We start from the raw sequence: 20,681 nt of genomic DNA on the forward strand, positions 1-20,681 counted from the left end.
AAATTTTCTGTAGTGCCTCGGGTCTTTGCTTGAATTTACAAAAATGTGAATTGTTTGCCTTGAAGAGTTGCCATGACAAATCCATGTGTAATATTCCTGTAAAGGATGCTCCAATCTATTTAGGTATGACTATCTCCAAAAGTGAACAGGACAGAATCTCACTAAATTTGAATCCTGTGATCAATTTTAATATTTGGTTACAGAGAGATTTATCTCTTAAAGGTCGTGCTCTGCTGGATAATGCGGAAGGCATTTCTAGGTTTACCTATGTTGCTTCCTCAATTCATTCAGATAGTAAAATAAATAAGATAATTGATCAAACAATGTTGAATTTTCTGTGTGCATTATATTAGAAAATCTGTGATAGTTAATTCATATAAAAATGGTGGTCTTTATTATTTAAAATTGTCAATCTTAACACTTTTCTAGATTTATAAATGACAAAGTGTTGTGCAACTTTCTTTTACTATATGAATGTAATATTTGTTTTATGGAACTATGACAAGAAGTTTGAAAATGAGGCTTACATAATTAATCTCTTGATTATACTTAAGTTTCATATTCATCGTTGTAAATTCAGCAATCAGAAACCTCTTTTTCTGTGGTACTTAAGGTAATTAGATATCTATATAAGCATTAAGGAGAATACAAACACAAAAGCTGTAAAAACTGTGTTTTGGTATATTTAAGTTATTGTGATTTAGTAAGGCCTTTCATTATTTTATTTTATTTTATTTTAATGTATTTGTTGACTTTATACATGTAGACATTAGAAAATAGACATTAAATAGACATAAAAAAATAAACAAAGCCCTTAATTTATAACTTCATGATATTTTACTTTGTTTTCAAAACCCATATTTTTCCGATAAACAAAATTACATCATTAACCTGCTAATTATCTTAGCAAAGTTTTATAAGTCAAAACTAATTCAGAAGAAACCATCATATATTACCTTTTGTAACACTGATCTTAAAATATAGTTTGAAACCCTTAATATATAAGATCGCAAAATAATATTATAAAAACATAAAAAATTCTAAAGCTTTTCAAATTGATGTAACTGCTCTAATATTATTTATTTGATTATTTTTATAAATATGTTTGTTCATTTTATGTTTTGTTGTTGTTGTTATTCTGTCTTACATGCCTTATATTTGCTATGTACTTGTATGTGATGGAATAAAATAAAGTAAAATGGTCAAATACTTCATAGTCGTATTATTTTGCCCCAAGTATAAATAGTACAAAGTCTACAAACCACTTTATTTGGTATGAAGTGTAGTTTTATTTAGTGTTTAGTATGAAAACAGTTCCCTGAAAATAATATTGACACATTATGCTGGTAAACTAAACTGTATGTAGACTCATGTACAGCAACTGTATTCAACAATTTAATAACATACTTTAATAATATAGTGGCATATATATGAAACACATCAAATTAACATTTACCTGTATATTCAAAATCTCAGTTGTTTTTCCATAATACTCCTCATCTCTATAATATCACACATTATGTGGGGTAATATCATGTTTTTATTTCAAACCACAGAGAAGAGTAGAAATGTTACAAAAAAAATATCATTTGAAATTATAAGTAAATATTTTCCTCAAAGGCTCATGTGAAAACAACCTTCCCTCGAAGGGTTATTTTCGTCATAACCGATTATCACAGATAAGTAAGGGCTCAGGCCAAACGGAAATGAGTTTAATCAGCGATTATATGACTCATATTGTTTAATACTTTAATTTGAAGTTAAGAGGACAATGGGAAGATGTCCCAGCTCATCTGCGTCTTTCAGTTACCAGACATCTTTTCTTAGATTGCATGGTTCTTAAGTGCTTAATGTTGATCTGGAGAGCAGATAGAATTCAGTATATTATTGTATTATGAAACAACTAATAGAAAGTATTATTTTCAACTTTTTTTCATTGATTTGATTATCTGGAATCGATTATACATCCAGAGACGTTCCATCAGCGGCACGGCAATAATGAAAGCTTGTATAAGTGCAAGACTTATGCTGGTGGCTTGTCTGGAGGTTTTAAAATGAAAGCATTTTCAAAGACATCAAAATTAAAGAGTTAAACATGAGTTGTACTGAGTTAACATATTCAAAACTGCCTTGGAGATATTTTGCTAAATGCAAAATTTACAGGAAGCAATTCCTTGAGTAAAGGCCACTATTACTTGAAACTATAGGAGCTTAGTAGAAATTTAGAAACAATTAAACAAACTTTTGTAATGTTAAGGTATGTTATGTGCTAATGAACTTGTATTATAATATATATTGCTGCATACATATTGTTTTACCATATTCATCAAGGTCCCTGCTAAACTAATGGTTTCTGACTGAAATGAATTACATGGATCCAGTATCTCAAGAGTATCTAAAGGACTGATATGGTTTATTTTTATGTTCCTATACATTGCATTGTCAAATTAAGAAAAATACATAACTATTTTAATCAGAAAAATCACACCATACTGCAACTGTACATTAATGCCAATTATATGGACACCGTAACACCATGTATTTTTTTCTACATTCAGTCATCTTCGGTGAGTCTTCAGTCAAAGTTCATCAGTCCCCATCATCCTCCACACTCTTTTGTGAATAATGCACAATGCCGTTTCCCTCCCGCTCCAGCCGGTCCACCGCTACACTCTCAAACGCCCTCCTCATTAATGGGTTCTCTTCTAAGACCTCATTAAAGCTGTCCACACTGAGTGAATAAAGTCTGCAGTATGTGTCCGCTCTGACAGTGGCTGTACGACGTCCACGGGTCAGTAGACAGATCTCTAGAAAAGAACAAACAAATCAGCTCAAATCAGTTCTGTAGCAACAGTCTATTGTTGTTCATTGTCTGATACACTGTGCTATTATCTGAAATTCTGTATTCAGTTTTGGTCTACACACAACAGTATCTGTGCACTGTATAAAGTTTTTATCTCGTAAAAGCTAGGAAAAAATCAAACTCACCACCGAAATAGCAGCCGTCATTCAGTTTCTTCTCTTTATTGTCATGAGTGATCACACTGACGCAGCCAAGCTGGATGAAGTACATCTTACGACCGAGCGTCCCATCACGGATGATGACATCACCCGGCTGAAAGACCTCGAAGCGTAACTTTGTGAGGAGCACTGTGACAAAGTGAGGATCGGCATTTGCAAAGAGTGGCATGTTAGCCACCAGCCCACGGCAGTTATAATTGACAATCTCCTGCAGGTCAAACACACAATACAGGGTGGATTAGGAATGCCATTGTAATCTAGCAATCCAGCGAGCAGTTTAGTTCCACGTTTAAATTCTAAATCAGCTAAGAAATGAATTAAAGGGGTCATCGGATGCAAAATTCACTTTATAAGTAGTTTGAACATAAATGTGGAAGTGTGTACACATCCATCCTAAAATGATAAAAATCCACCCAGTGTTTTTTTTTTAAATCCCTATTTTAAAATCTCCTTTCTCAAATCAGGCTGTTCTGAGATTCCTGTCAGAATGACGTAGTGCTGTACAGACCGCTCCCACGATAGTTGATTGACAAGGGCGTCTTATCTTAGAGCTGAGAGCTGTCTGCCTCCGGTGCAGGGGAAGACCAGATGTCTCCGATTAAGCGATTGAGGCGTTCTGTTGTTGGATGTAATAATGAATATAGCAGTCGTCATTTACTCTGGACATCTGAGCCGCTGAAGATGCAGAGGATTAAGTTTGTTTTTGAAGGAGGATTTGTAAAGAAAAATGTTGGAGGATTTCGATATAAACCAAGAGGAGACTGGTTTTCCTTTGCTCCTGTAAACAAACATTGTTTTTTGCGAGACATGCGCTTTGCCGGTATCCTATGTCATCCGCCGGGAAGGCAGTCTCTCGTGAACACGCGTACGACAGATAGTGGAAGTTACACAAAACTGTTTATACCGTTTTAAATATGCACATTTTTTTTACACAAACGCATGAATTCGCTACAGGAGGCCGGAGCCAAATGAGGCACGTTTTTTTTGGATTCACGCACTTTAATTCACGTGTTTTGGACTGTGTAACAGAAGCATCCGCTGACTGCAATGATAGAGCTTAGAAGAGCCAGGACAATTTTTTATATAACTCCGATTGGATTTGTCTGAAAGAAGAAAGTCATATACACCTAGGATACCTTGAGGGTGAGTAAAACATGGACTAATTTTCATTTTTGGGTGAACTAACCCTTTAAGCAGTATATGGATGAAGGAACAATCAAAACTGTGTAACCTTTATTTCATCAACTAATATTATTTATTATTAAATTACTTTTAAACTATCTAGGCAAGATTTTAGAAAGGCTATACTTTTGGTCATGTCAATTTATTTTACTGTAATACTTTCATTATTTTTTCTAAAAAATTTTTTTTCAAAATTGACTTGAATTATTTGTCTCTAAGGCCACTGTAGTTTCTAAAATTTCAGCCTCAAACTGTTCCAAACTAATATGAATTTCTTTCTTCTTCTGTTGAACACAAAAGACGAATGTTGTAACCAAACAGTTTCAGGTCCCCATAGTATTTTGTGTCAGAAAGTGGAAGTGAATGCAACTGATTGGTTCAAAACATTCTTCAAAATATCTTTTTTTTGTGTTAAACAGAAGAGAGAAATTCATACAGGTTTGGAACAACTTGACGGTGAGTAAATAATGATGATAGTGATAATGAAGGATAATTTTTAATTTTTGGGTGACCTATCAATTTAAGCACTATTTGGATGAGGCTTGTTTATCTCGAGGATGTAAGGTAATTTCAACATTTGCCATTCAAATCCAGAATGTCAAACCTCAAGGTCATGTGGTAATTTATTTGCTGTCTAAATCCACATCTCTGGTCATGGTAAACCATTCAAATGGGCCTTTATAATGGCATGCAATAATTGTTTTTTAATAAATAATTATTATATACATTATATAAAATTTATAATAAATATTTATTATATACATTTATATAAATTAGGGCTTGCACAAGTGGGCCCGTATTTATCAAGCTTCTCAAAGTGCCATTTTAGTCTTCAGTGCTGAGAATTCATGAAATTTACTCCTACTTCCAAACTTAAGTACAAAAGCAAGTTATAAAATTTCTTAAAGCTACGAATCACTCTTACTCTCCCAATGATAGAGTGGTGGAAGTATGAAATCACTTTGTAGGCAAAAACCTGGAAGCGAGTTAGCATTTTAGCACTTCCGGTTCCATCATCCCAGAGTCAATGGTTTTTTTTTTTAATGGGAGTTTCATTAAATCCCCTATAATAAGGTCCCTGGTTCACACAAGCTCAAGATATGTTCATGTTTTATTCTACGACATAAAAAACACTAGTTACACCCCACTCATTATTTTTTTAAACTGTTACGTTTCTTAAAAAAAGATGGTTGCTAACAAGTTGCTAAATGGGACTACAGGCGCTGTCGGAGACATTAAACGTCATTAGTCTTGGTGAAAGTGAAACTTTAATGATGCATAGTGCTTAAAGGGGTCATATGATGCTTTTTTAAAGACCATTATTTTGTGTATTTGGTGTAACAGAATATGTTGACATGCTTTAATGTTCAAAAAACACATTATTTTCCAATAACTGTACATTATTGTAGTTCCTGTATGCCCCACCTCTCTCAAACGCGTCGTTTTATACAAAGCCCTTCCTTCCAACAAGTGCAGACTGCACATTTGTATTTCTGAGCAAATGTTTAATAAAAAAGAAAAAAAGGATGTAGACAACGAAAAAATAAATAAAAAAATTGCAGTCTGCTCTGATTGGCCACCTGACCCAGTGCATTGTGATTGGCCGAACACCAACAAGCATGCGTTGGAAATTTAACGCTCCTTACAATAATCGCAAGCTTCTGCTTTCAAAATAAATATAAAGACAGTTAATAATGTCCTTAATTTTACCATTAGTTCAGGCCCAAAAGGGGAACAGAGTCGTGTGACAGACACAGTGATGATGCTCGTATATATTTGCAGAACACAAGCCACGGTTAAGACAGCCGACTCCACTGTGATGTGACCCTGTCTCTCTCTCTCTCTCTCTCTCTCTCACACGCGCACGCATGCACACACACACACACACGACACGCAAAACGCCGCATTTAAATAGTCAATAGCAAATACGTAAACTAATAACAAAACATACTTACAGTCGTTGATTCAGAAGCACCAGATTGTCATAGCAAAGTCAGAATTATCTCCTCTCTTAGGTTCACGAAACGGTTGTCCATAAAATGCATTGCTGTTCTATTGTTAGCAATCTTAATGATTCCTAAATGCATCTACTTTTGGAAGGCCAAATAAAGTGCTTTTGCTTTCACCTAGAAACACACAGCGTCTCTCTGACATGGCTTCATAAACACTACTGCGGTTACTGAAACCACACCTTCTTTCTTTGCGTGAACATTTGGGCGGCATTACGCAGATATTTCCACATCGTGATGTAGACATGTGGAGGCGTGTTTGAATGAGCCGTTTTAGGGGGGCGTGGCAGAGTCTTAACTTTGATAAAGAATATCTCTTTGGTTTTGAGACTTTAGTCTTTGCAACTTTAGGGATCTTATCTATGCACAATCAGCTTCTAAAGGAAAACTTGAAATCGCATCATATGACCCTTTTAAGCACAGTTTTGAGCCAAGAAGTTTTTACTCTTAAGTCAATTCTTAGCAGTGTTCTTGTGAGTGAGTCTCAAAGGCTTCATAAATACGGGCCCTGACCAAAACATGAAAGAAAGAAAGAAAAATTATAAGAGAAACCTCTTTTAGTGGGTCATTGAGCTCTCCGAGGATATTTTCTTCATCAAACATCTTGCCTTGGAAGCGGTGCTCATAATAATCGTGGATTCTCTGCCTCGTGTCAGCCGGCAGCTTGTGGAAGGACATGTACTGTTCCACCTGTTTGTACTGTAACAAACCAAACAACAAAACTGTTGACAAAAGTGAAAAAAACAATGTCTCAAAAATGCTTTACTGAACAGTAAATACCTTCTCTTGATACTGCCGATGGGAAGCATCCAAGGACTGGATCAGGTTGGTGGCATTGCCCAAGAATATGGCATAGCACGTGGCGCCAATGATCATGCTGATCATTGTGAGCCAGACGTCAGTTGGTCCCTCAGGTGCCTGAGCACCATATCCAATACACAGCATATGGCTCATGGCCATAAAAAGGGCATAGGAGTATTGAACATCCCAAGTGGCATTCTGACAGAGAAATACATACTGCAAATTTAACATTTTCTTTAGGTAGCAGAAATGCTTTTTCTATTTGTTTACAAACTAGTTAAAAAACAGAAAACACTACACTACCCAAGATCCTCAAACATACCACCATGTTGTTTTTGGAGACCCAGCAGTTTGGCGGGAAATCTTGCAACATGGGCACCATGAACTGCATGCAACCATCCCAGTGACACAGCAGCAGCATCATTCCAATCAGATTCACTATGCGAACTGCTGCACTTGCAAGGTCATAGGTCATATGAAAGATCTGTAAAAAAAAAAAAAAGAAAAGATACAGTCAACACTGGAATGGTTCTGAAGGTGCAGTCATGTGAATTTTGACAGGTGAAATCCAGTCATTTCAATCCATTTGTGACTTATTGAATACTGTTTCTGGGTACAAGCCTCTACTCGTTTCAACTGTACAATCTCAACAGCCGTTTATGAGCGATGTTTATTCATATCACACATTTAAGCTAAGTCCCACTGAAGTGCCTTGAAATGCTCAATGTTATCCAATGCGTTGACATAATTTCCACTAAAAAAGAAAGTTAGGGCAGGACATATTGAGTCCCTCATACCGTTTTTTTTTTTTTTTTTTTTAAATAACCAATATGCTTTATATTCTCTTCTCCTCATCATTGCTGTTTATGATGCTGAGGATATCTAACCATTTACAATGTTTGATCTTCTGCACTGTATCACAGAATGTTGTCATCAAAATCGTTGATACGTATTGGTGTAAATAAGAGACTAAGTTTTGAATGCTTCTATCTTCTAATTATGAATTTTGTCAGTGTTTCAGAGCATGTCGATATCCTTGATGCTAACATATTTATACTAAAAATAAAAAGTCACAGCATACACAACAGTCTCCAGTCTCATGGTGTATCAGACACCAATATTTTAATGATGCATGAAAGAAGAATCATTGTCCGGCCCTCTGAGTCTTCGATTTGGAGATGAAGGTTATGGTCATGACTTTTTGGTTGCATTACAGGACCCTGAAAGAGTATATTAACCCCGTTTGTTGTTTGCTTTTGGAATTTGATAGAGCGTTTAGACCTGGAACTGGTGGCACATCAGATGGGTTCAAGTTGGTAACGCGAATTGGCAAATTCACATTGACCAACAGAAATCAGTTTGGTTTGAAATTGAGTTCTGTGTAAGCTGTAGTTCACACATCGATACATTATTGACATCAATGGAAACTTTTTACCAATAACATTTTTCTGTGAACACGCATTTTCTCCTAATAATTTTCATGTTATGGACAATAAATGATAAATGGCATTTTAAAATTCCAAATAAACAAAAAATAAAACACTAAAGACAAAAAGTCATTTTAAAAATTACAAGTGAATTTTAGGCATCACATTATAATGTATAATTATAAGTACAAAATTTTAAATTAATCTTGAGATTTGCTAAAGCCTACATTTAACAGTGCTATTAAATTATTAGTGTTTTAAACATTAACTTTAAGTGAGTGATATATATATATTGGCAAAGGTAATGTAAATGTAAAAACACTAGTAAAAACCCATTAAACTGCAGTAGAGCTCCTCCATTAAATTAACATCAAATAAGGACGAGGAAAGACTAAGACTGACTGTGGACATTTGGAATCAGTTTGTTATGGAGGGACAAAATTGTCATTGGAATATTGTTGTGCTTGTCATTCTAAAAATCATTGTCGTAGTGCAATTTAATGTTTCCCTCAGATAAAAGTAATTTTTTGCATCTACATTTCCTTCTTTGATATTCTAGTCCTGATTTCCTCTATCCTTTTCTCTTCCTGTTCTTTTGCTCACCTCTTCCCACTGATGAATGTAACGTATAAGTCTGGACAAGCGCAACAATCTGAGGAGACTGAGGACCTTGGTGAAGCGTACGATGCGCAAAGCCCTGGCGGTGCGGTACACCTCTGTCGACTCAAGTCGTGCCTCTATATCCACCACCAGGAATATGTAGTCCACCGGAATGGAGGAGATGAAGTCCACCAGAAACCAGCCTCGCAGGTAACGTCGACTGATCTCTTGCGGGTCCAGGATGATTTGGGAGTTGTCGCCTTCCATAATGCCGGTACGAAAGTTGAAGACGAGGTCAGCCAGGAAGAGGGTGTCGGAGGCCACGTTGAAGGTGATCCACGGCAGTGTGTTCTGATCCTCGAAGAAAGTGATGCCCCATGGCAAAATGATGAGGTTGCCCATCATCAAGCACAGCATCACCAAGTCCCAATAGAACCTGTGTGTGAAGATGCATGATGTAAGTAAAGGCACAAAGGTTGGATTCTGGAGTACTGTATATATGTTCATTAAAATTCATAACTACAACCAACCATGACATTCAAAGGATTGACCAATGTAACAATTCTGTGCAATAATATAATTTATATATATATATATATGGCGAATAAATGGATAAATTCAAAAATATTTCCTCTAAAAAAAAAAAAAATACTACAAGTACAGTATGAAAATGCATTACATTTAACAGTGTTATTAAATTGTTGATGTTCTTAACGATTCATTTAAATGATCATTAGTAGACAGTAAAGGCAAAATAGGGAAAATGAGATTGCACAATTAAATATGTAGTGTGTACAATGTGTGTGTGTGTGTGTGTGTTTGTGTATATAGAGAGAGAGAAAGAGAGAGCACTTTCTGTTCCAATTCTATTTTATCTATTTGTTTTCTTTTTATTTAAACACTTATAATAAACACTTGACCCTCTATCACTTACACTTATTCATTTTCTAACTACTTGTTTTTCTAAAAAAACAACAACAAAAACACTAGCTTTCTATATTCTTTTTCTATTCTATCTACTTGTTTTCTTTGTATGTGTGTGTATGTGTGTATATATACACACACATACACACGCATATATATATACACATACACACACACACACATATACAGTGCACATATACATATATATATATATACAGTCATGGACAAAAATATCAGCACCCTTGGTAAATATGATCAAAGAAGGCTGTGAAAATTAATCTGCATTGTTAATCCTTTTGATCTTTTATTCAAAAAGTTCACAAAAATCTAATGTTTCATTGGAGAATAAGAATTTAAAATGGAGGGAAATATCATTATAAAATAAATGTTTTTCTCAAATACACGTTGGACACAATTATTGGCACCCCTAGAAATTCTTATGAGTAAAATATCTCTGAAGTATATTCCCATTCATATTCACAATTTTGAGCACTCCAGGGTGATTATGAACATGAAATTATCCAGCCATGGCTTCCTGTTTCACAGAAACATAAATAGGAGGGAAAACAAAGCCCAAATTCCCTTAATCATCATCACAATGAGAAAACCCAAATAATATATTTCTGATGTGCAGCAAAAGATAATTGAGCTTCACAAATTAGTGAAGTGGCTTTAAGAAAAGAGCTAGAGCAGTGAAAATTCCCATTTCCACCATCATTGCACTGACTGAAAACACCTCTGCACAGATGAACTCTAATTTCACCTTTAAATTAACTGCTAATCCAAGAGATTCATATACTTTTGCCACTTACAGATATGCAATATTGAATCATTTTCCTGAATAAATAAATGACAAAGAAAATATTTATGTCTAATTTGTTTGATTGGGTTCTCTTTGTCTACTTTCAGGACTTGTGCGAAAATTTTATTATGTTTTGGGTCGTATTTATGCAGAAATATAGAAAATTCTTAAGGGTTCACAAACTTTCAAGCAGCACTGTATGTATGCATATATATATATATATATATATATATATATATATCCTATATTCATATATGTATGAATACTAAATATAAAAATGTTACATTAATATATGTATATACAGTGGGGCAAATAAGTATTTGATGCACTGCCGATTTTTCAAGTTTTCCCACTTACAAAGAATGGAGAGATCTGTAATTTTCATCGTAGGTACACCTCAACTGTGAGAGACAGAATATTAAAAACTAAATCCAGAAAATCACATTGTATGATTTTTGAATAATTAATTTCCATTTTATTGCATGAAATAAGTATTTGATACAATAGAAAAATATAACTTAATATTTGGTACAGAAACATTTGTTTACAATTACAGAGGTCAGATGTTTCCTGTATTTCTTGACCAGGTTTGCACACACTGCAGCAGGGATTACAGAATTAGATTACACTACAGTAGATTACACTACAGTAGATTACAATACAGAAGATTCCAATACAGAAGATTACACTACAGAATTAACCAATTTTGCCATAAGTCAAACATATTAAGGTTCTGCAATATATAAATATATTGTAGAAACTTAAATTCCTGTAGAGCTGCTTTGCAACGATTTGTATCGTAAAAAACGCTATACAAATAAACTTGAATTGAATTTAATTGAATTTTGGCCCACTCCTCCATACAGGTCTTCTCCAGATCTTTCAGGTTTTGGGGCTGTTGCTGGGCAACACGGAGTTTCAGCTCCCTCCAAAGATTTTCTATTGGGTTCAGGTCTGGAGACTGGCTAGGCCACTCCAGGACCTTGAAATGCTTCTTGTTGAGCCACTCTTTAGTTGCCCTTGCTGTGTGTTTGGGGTCATTGTCATGCTGGAAGACCCAGCCACGACCCATCTTCAATGCTCTTACTGAGGGAAGGAGGTTGTTGCCCAAAATCTCACGATACATGGCCCCATCCATCCTGCCCTCAATACGGTGCAGTTGTCCTGTCCCCTTTGCAGAAAAGCACCCCCAAAGCATGTTTCCACCCCCATGCTTCACGGTTGGGATGGTGTTCTTGGGATTGTACTCATCCTTCTTCTTCCTCCAAACACAGCGAGTGGAGTTTATACCAAAAAGTTCTATTTTGGTCTCATCTGACCACATGACCTTCTCCCATGCCTCCTCTGGATCATCCAGATGGTCTTTGGCAAACTTCAGACGGGCCTGGACATGTGCTGGCTTGAGCAGGGGGACTTTGCGAACGCTGCAGGATTTTAATCCATGACGGTGTAGTGTTACTAATGGTAACCGTTGAGACAGTTGTCCCAGCTCTCTTTAGGTCATTGACCAGGTCCTCCTGTGTAGTTCTAGGCTGATCCCTCACCTTTCTCAGGATCATTGATACTCCACGAGGCGAGATCTTGCATGGAGCCCCAGTCCGAGGGAGATTGACGGTCATCTTGAATTTCTTCCATTTTCTAATAATTGCGCCAACAGTTGTTGCCTTCTCATCAAGCTGTTTGCCTATTGTCCTGTAGCCCATCCCAGCCTTGTGCAGGTCTACAGTTTTGTCCCTAGTGTCTTTAGACAGCTCTTTGGTCTTGCCCATAGTGGAGAGGTTAGGCTTGTTTGAGATGAGCAAAATCTGCGCAGAACCGATCACCGGTGATCAGCGCGAGATGAATGCCGGTTAGAAATGTGTCCGAGTGCGGTCCGCCTTGCTCTGATGTCATGCTGACGTATGTCAAAAATCTCTCGCGAGCGCAAGGCGCATGTGTCGGATTCTGCAGTCGAGCGCAGTTGCTCTCCACCAACTGCGCTGATCAAAAGCATCATGGGAAACGACTTGCTGACGACACAGCTTAATGCTCATTGGCTGCGAATGTCAGCTGATAGTCCATTAGCTATAGCCTAATACTATTTACTTTTTCTATAGTAATTTATTAGTAATTAGGACATGTGCTTTATTTATTTACCCTTTTATTTTTATTTTCTTGGTTTGAAGTCCTGTTTGTTGTAATTTTCTCTTTATGTATTGTATGCTGGTGTTAATTTTGTACATTTACATTTTTGTACAACATTATTCCATTAAATAAATGAGTCAATCCATCAATACATGCATGCATAGGCTACATCTAATGTGACGGTTTTGCAATTAGGCCTCATGTTTGTGTGTTTTTATCTGAGATCTTTATCTGGGTATGTCTTATTTCAGGAGTGCAGTAAACAAAGCCCACACCTGCATGCTAATTTCTTAATTTAAAATGTGTTTTTGTTTCATATTAATTTTTAATAATAATTTACTGTACACACTTTTCCTAATCATTAAACATGAATCGTGTAATATGTTTATATGGAATATGTTTAATGTAAAAAAAGGGATAGTTCACCCAAAGATTTTTTTTGGGGGGGGGGGGGGGGGGGGGGGGGGGGTAAACTGTCCCTTAAGTAGGATAGACATAATTAGGTAAATCAGCTGTGCCATATCTCACTCTGAAATGTTTAACCCATAATTAGGGATAACAGTGTAAATTTAGTGCAGCATCTGTGTGCTCCTCATTTCTCATTATGGCTTTGATTATAAAAGGCATCCACAAAGTGCGATAAAGAACACGAACGCGATCTCTTCCATTGCTGACGTTTGCAGTCCAACAACACAACGAGATTCAGGAAGTGTCCAGCTTGCCTGCACTTTTTTCACTCCTCCCCTCACTGCAGCCGCCTACTCTCGACTAAATTACAGGCGAGGCAAGGCGCATCTCAAACAAGCCTGTTGGAGTCTGATTGACTGAGTGTGTGAACAGGTGTCTTTTATACAGGTAACGAGTTCAAACAGGTGCAATTAATACAGGTAATGAGTGGAGGATAGCAGGGCTTCTTAAAGACAAACTAACAGGTCTGTGAGAGCCAGAATTCTTGCTGGTCGGTAGGTGATCAAATACTTATTTCATGCAATAAAATGGAAGTTAATTATTTAAAAATCATACAATGTGATTTTCTGGATTTTTTTTTACATTCTGTCTCTCACAGTTGAGGTGTACCTACGATGAAAATTACAGATCTCTCCACTCTTTGTAAGTGGGAAAACTTGAAAAATCAGCAGTGCATCAAATACTTATTTGCCCCACTGTATATATGTATAGGTGTATGTATATATGGGAATACTAAATATAAAAATGTTACATTAATATCAGTCAATTAGCAATGTATCATTCATCCGTAATCCAAACATCCAAGCATTAATAATTTTAACTTAAATGCATTTATGTATGAATTTTAATGCTTTTTAGTAGCTAATGTTGCCTCTAAACTAAACAACATATAGGTTACAATAAATGTGGAGAAAAATTCAGTGCAGTATTTCCTTGTGGTTTAAAGATCCAGGCTGATAACCAAAAGGTCAGCGATTTAAACCAGTCTTTCAGGGTGCTATAGGGTGACTGTCCCTGTAACTTAATAAGGCATCTACCTATGGCGACATCACGTGTTTCGTGGAAATAAATTCAAGCCCCAGACGTTTGCCGATAAATAAAAGATTTTCTGAGAAACATATGTGACCCTGTAAAGCACACCTGGTAATCTATTACAAATGAATCCATAATTAACAAAGTTTGATTCAAAAGTTCAAGCACATTCATAAGCATCAATAAGTATCTACGACCTTGAGTGAACAGGTTAATTACGCCAATTACACGTGTCGCAAAACATTCCTCTCCATGTTAATTACGAAAGTGGTAATGGAGAGTGGTAAACGTACTGTACAGTATGCGACTGTTTAAACTGGATATGCAGCCTTTTACGCACTACCGTACATGTGCTTGGTGGTTTGAAGTTTCCATCTGTGGTCATATTTTCCAAAGCAGCGTCAGTCACCTGGAATGAATGTGTATCTTGAATACACTTTCTTAAATATGATATATATTGTATGGTTGGCATTTGATGTAAGAATAAAAGCAACAGTGAATAAAATGGAGGACGTATTATCAGTATCAGACAATTCCAGTGAGGACAACGACTGACCTGAGCTCTAGGTAGGTTTGAGCACTTTAAAGGGGTCATCGGATGCCCATTTTACACAAGTTGATATGATTCTTTAGGGTCTTAATGAAAGGTCTGTAACATACTATGGTTAAAATTTCTCAATGGTAGTGTAAAAAACACCTTCTTTACCCTGTCAAAATCAGCTCTGTTTTCAGTACGCTGATCTAGTCCATGTTTCTTTAAATCCTAGTAAGCTCTGCTGACTCCGCCCCTCTCTTCTGTGGAGTGACGAGCAGACCATAGATGTGTGCATACCCTATTCGACCGCTCCAGATACCTTGACGCATCAGCCATCTCGCATTCACCATAATAATCAATGAATATTCAAAGATATACAAGCTGTTGTAGACGCACACAGTCAATGCACTCAAATATTCGCAGACCGTTCCAAAAATGGCGGATGGCTTGGCTTATGTATCGCGGCCCATAGAAACAGTCGATAATGAGGCATCTAGATATATATATATATATATATCTATGGAGCATACTAAACTTCAGCCGTGAAACTGGCTAACCAGCACATTATTAGGAAAGGCGATTTGCAAAGATTCATAAAAACCCTTATACTCACTTCTTCTGTTGATGAAGCTGGATCACGAATGATTCCGGCGAGCATAGATACACTTATGTAGATCGGGGATCGGCGCATTCCCTTCAAAGCGAAAATAACGTTAATCCTCTGCATCTTCAGCGGCTCAAATGTCCGGAGTAAATGACGACTGCTATATTCAATATTACATCCAACAACAGAACGCCTCAATTGCTTAATTGGAGACATCTTGTCTTCCCCTGCACCGGAGGCGGACAGCTCTCATTTCACTCGGGGCGGGTCTAAGGTAAGACGGCTTGTCAATCAACTATCGTGGGAGCGGTCTGTACAGAACTACGTAATTCTGACAGGAATCTCAGAACAGCCTGATTTGAGAAAGGGGAATTTAAAAAAAAAACACTGGGTGGATTTTTATCATAGGATGGATGGATGTGTACACACACTTCCAATACACATTTTTGTTCAAACAACTTGTAAAGTGAATTTTGCATCCGATGACCCCTTTAAGACACCGCAGATTTTATCAAAAGTTACGAACTCTATGATATTTCTTGTCCCAACCGTAGTGACAATCCTAGTGAAAAATAAATATACTACAATATATTTGAAATACATTAAGTATGCTACAAATACCTATTTGTATTCATGTACTTAAGAAAACATTTAACTGGTATACTTAAAGTCTGCTAAATTGGACTTAACTAATTTTGTACTTAATGCACTTTATCGTGCAGAAGTAGTGCTGATGTCCAGCTAAAGATATTCTGAAGTATATTTGATTGTGCTAAAGTGGAACTATTGCAAGTATACTTCAGGTACACATCTTGCATTTTGAGACCGATATTCAAAGATCATACAATCCTCATCAATAGTGATATTAAAACACATTTTACAAACGTAGCACTCCAAATAAAGTTTAATTATAATTGTGTAATTGTATAAATGTCAGTAAAGATGTTGAACTATTCTTAGAATGAAATAAATGTATTTTAAATATTTATTTTTTTACAAGGGAATCTGCGGGTAAAATCTACTGACAGCCTTGTGAATGGATTAACAAATATATATTATTTTTTCTTTCAGTGAATGAATAATTAAATTGAATTTTAACCATCTTACTCACATAAGTCACACTCATACTCATATCAGATGACCACTCATGCTAAATAAAATGTATCAGTGGTGATTCAAGTTGATGACCTTTTTATCTTCCTCATATTTTTATATTTTGTCCTGTTAAAAAATGTCAAAGTAGAAGTTATAATAATTGTTATAACAATAATTAATGTTATAATAATTTCTTTGCATATGATTATCTACATTTACTACGTTTAAATTATTCTCCATTATATGCTTCATTATGTTTTTTATGAGAAACAAACAGTACACTGCACAGTACTGTTATTAACTAAAACTAAAAATAGATTTTAAAAAAATCTGTTAAATGAAAATTTTATCGTTTTATGTTCTTTAAATTAGTAGCCAATGCAACATTTATATATTTTTATTTGGTTTTAACTAAACTGGTTTTAACTTGGTTTTAACTAAACAGTTACTAAAACTGAAATGACATTTATTACAAAGTAAATAGACATATTTAAAAAATATCTGTGATACAGAAATGCTCTTTTCACTGTTACCATCATATTTTCCCCTGTTAAAAAATATATTCATAGATATTTAAGTTTTAAAAAGAGTGTTGAATATTATCTGGAGTTAAAGTAAAGTAATTAACAACAGTGTTACCAGCAGCCGGGCCAGGAAATGTAAGAATCGGTAAAAAAAAAAATAATTGATCGGTGTTGATAAAACAGTAACAGTAACTGGCTGATGGGCTTGTTTTACTGTATCTAAAACGACGACTATGGCACAAATTATGGTAAAATAAGACATGTAACTGGTGATTCTATTGCCTGAGATTAATTCGAGATTGAAAAATGTTGGTTTTGAAACATGCTTGGAGATCGAGTTCCTATTACCCATCATGTCGTGCTTTCTAAAAACGCAAACCGTTTATCCCCTTTACATTCTGCTGCTTTCTCGGTGTACGCGTTTCAGACAAAGAGCATCAACCTGACACTCTGTAACCAAGTGCGTCCTTCCAGCCCACCCACGAACGCTGATACCCTTTCCAGTTAATGGTAACTCTATAAGGGAAAGCGCTGTAACTGACCTGTACTGCATTGTGCTTTACTGTGGTGATTAAAGGTTTGTGCTTTAAGGACCTGATTTGTGGCGTAAGTGCTTGTTGACATTGTATGATTATTGATAGCAATTTGTAAAAGTGACCTTTAATTGCAAGGTGTTTTATTTCAGTCACTAGATAAACTTATTTTTATTCATATTTTTACACTGAAGAAAGGGGGTACTTGAATTTTTTTAATAAGTCGCTCTCATAATGCTAGGCCCATCCTTAAGTTTTTATAAAATTCTGCTACCAGGTGCCTCCTTTAATGCAAATGTATGGATTTTTCACCAGTTTTATTGTTTATCAGGTAAAAATCTTAAGTGTGATGAGTGCAATCAACATGTTACACAATCTGAGTTATAAACATAACACTTACTCTTCACCCCAAGTATGAGCAAGCCTAATAGTGAAGCACCACTAATAATTGTTTACAGGTTAAATTCAGTAAATACTCTACACTCTATACGTAAAAATAAATAAAAACATTTTGAGCACTCAAAATGACAATTTGATGGCCTTGTTTAGTTTAGTGCTTTAGTGCTTATTTACGTATATACAAAGTAAATGTTTTAGCTGAATGTCATGTCAAGTTGATGACTTAAAGTCTGCCATCATTGTAACGATTACCAGTTTAGGTTCATTAAAACATGCACTGCAAGTTCATAAAACGTTCCATGCAAATAATTCCCTATATTTACATTTAAAATATTCACAATTATGCGCTTCAATTTATGTTTTCAATGTACATGGAGCAGTATTGTTATTGTTAACTGAAACTAACACTAAAAAAACATTAAAACATTACTTTAACTTAAAGGAAATTTAAAAAGAAAGATATAAAGATATAAAAATAGAATTATTTTAAATTACTAACTAATTTCCATTTTAGATTACTAAAACTAAAAACTAAATAGACATTTGACATAAAAAAACGAATGAAAATTTACAAAAAATAACAAACTGACTAAAAATGTACACATACTGTGTGTGTGTGTGTGTGTGTGTGTATGTATATATAAGAAAATTAAATCCAAATATTATTAAATACTAAAATAGTATATTAATTGTTCTAAAATAATAGTGGAAGAACAAAGTGTAACATGGATAAGGCAAAAAAAAACTATAAAATTAATTATCTTAAAATGCCACACGGCACCTCCAACAGATGATTGACAAAATAAGACAGGGTAACAATCAACTGATAATTTTAACAAACTCATCCTGACATCACAAGATAACAAGCTACAAAAATTAACAGCAAAATAAACAGCAGCTGTGCAATTAAAACTATATAGCAAACATATATGCACGCCCCATGCATGCTGGGGAGAGGGCAAACGGGTCAGAGCCACAAACCCATATTTTTCAGTAGCCTACTTGACCTGAACAAATTCAAAAATGACTCCTTTGCTTTTATTGTTGGTTTGACTTAAAAATTCAGCGTATTAAAAACAGCATCAATTTTGTTCCTAGAAAATGACCATATACTGTAATCAAGTAAATTAGGTTATTTACTTGATAAAAACTAATTTTTAGAGTCTGCTGTGGCATTCACAACAATACTACCCTTATCTGAAGTTCTGCCAAGTCATATTTTCCCTTTCCCCTGCATCACTCACCTGAAGTCACTATATGGATGTATAATCCAAGCCCCAAATGACTTGACCCGTTCCTGCTCGGCTGCAATACCCTTCGCACTCCCAAACATTCGCAGCGAGAACTTGTTGACCCCTGGCTGCAGCATGGAGCTGAACTGTCTCTGGAGAAATGTGGACTGGTCAGCGAAGACCCTTTCCTCTGATTCGGATGGCTGAAGGGCTCCTGCAGGCCCTGTTGACTCTGCCATGGCTTTGTCGAGGCAAGGCGGGGTGGAAGTGGTCACAGTGGTGGTTGCTGTTGTGCCATCTAACCCTGCGGTCACCTCAAGGGATTTTGAGGTGGGACTCTGTGAGTCTGTGCGTTCCTGGTGGTTCACAACAGACAGCAGCCTTCGGCTCACGTCCTCTCCTGCTCGCTCTCCTTGCAGTAAAGTCCTCGAAGAGGAACGCCAGTTGGTTAAGGAGAAGCCTCCTCTGGAGCGGAGCTTCGAGTCACCATTTGAAGCCGGAGGCGGTCCATCACCATCCATAATTCAGATCTGATGTTAATGCAGGTTCAGGTTGATGACTAGATTGGCAGATGGAGTCTCAAGAAGAGAATGAGGACATGATGCTTTCCAAATCCAGAATCCTTTTGTATTTGGAAACCAAGGTTTATATACAAAAACCTCAGGTTTGCAATACAAATTGGTCTACATATGATTTTAACACTTCTTTAAGATGAATGTATTTGTTGATTTGTCTTTAAATACTCATAATGCAAACTTAACCCTCTTTATAAACTCTTTCTTGAGTATGAACACAAAGCATTAGGCCTCAACTAGCATTTTTAAAAAGCCCAAATATGTCCATTTACTGTATTTACTGTACAAACGGACTCCCAAAACTTCCTCTCTGCGTAATTCATCCGCCCTTGGAAAGCTCCTCTGGGAACAAGTGCGTTTATTGTCAATATTATTCTCCGGTATCCACTTTCCACACATTTACCATCTCGCGCGCAGGACAACTTCTCCTCAGAATAAGCGCGAGGTGTCTCGTCGTCAAATCACGCGTCAGTTATAACATAAAGAACGGGATGAAACCCGCAGATAGTAATCGGCTTCTTGATGGCAGGCGCTGTCTTTATCTCCCTCTCTGCTGACACCTGCGTCTTATCTGTTCAACAAGCTGTCGGGATGAACAGGTAGGGGAGAGAGCGTCACACATGGGCGGGGCCAACCTGTGCTAGAGGACACGGAATACGCTCGAGGCTCACAACAGGTGTATTTACCTGAGGCTGCTGTGAGCTTTAGAAACACATTCGGCATGTGTGCAGAAATACACTGTATGCAAATTATTTTTAAAATTTAGTATTTATTTGTTTGTTTAAAAAAAAAGC

The 20,681-nt window shown here is 36.1% G+C and overlaps 1 protein-coding gene across 1 annotated transcript; it reads right to left on the bottom strand.

The window, feature by feature from the left end:
• Nucleotides 1-1,271: 1,271 nt before the first annotated feature.
• Nucleotides 1,272-20,460, bottom strand: LOC306847166 (potassium/sodium hyperpolarization-activated cyclic nucleotide-gated channel 2-like). Its single transcript, XM_079380969.1, has 7 exons — nt 19,325-20,460; nt 9,044-9,476; nt 7,336-7,497; nt 6,993-7,211; nt 6,765-6,911; nt 2,989-3,229; nt 1,272-2,807 (listed from the first exon to the last, which is right to left on the bottom strand). Exons 1-7 carry the CDS (start codon nt 19,831-19,833, stop codon nt 2,590-2,592), a joined length of 1,929 nt encoding a protein of 642 aa, XP_079237095.1. The 5' UTR covers nt 19,834-20,460; the 3' UTR covers nt 1,272-2,589.
• Between the last annotated feature and the right edge of the window lie 221 nt (nt 20,461-20,681).

Source organism: Barbus barbus, assembly GCF_936440315.1.
Source record: "Barbus barbus genome assembly, chromosome: 27".
Lineage (NCBI taxonomy): Eukaryota > Metazoa > Chordata > Actinopteri > Cypriniformes > Cyprinidae > Barbus > Barbus barbus.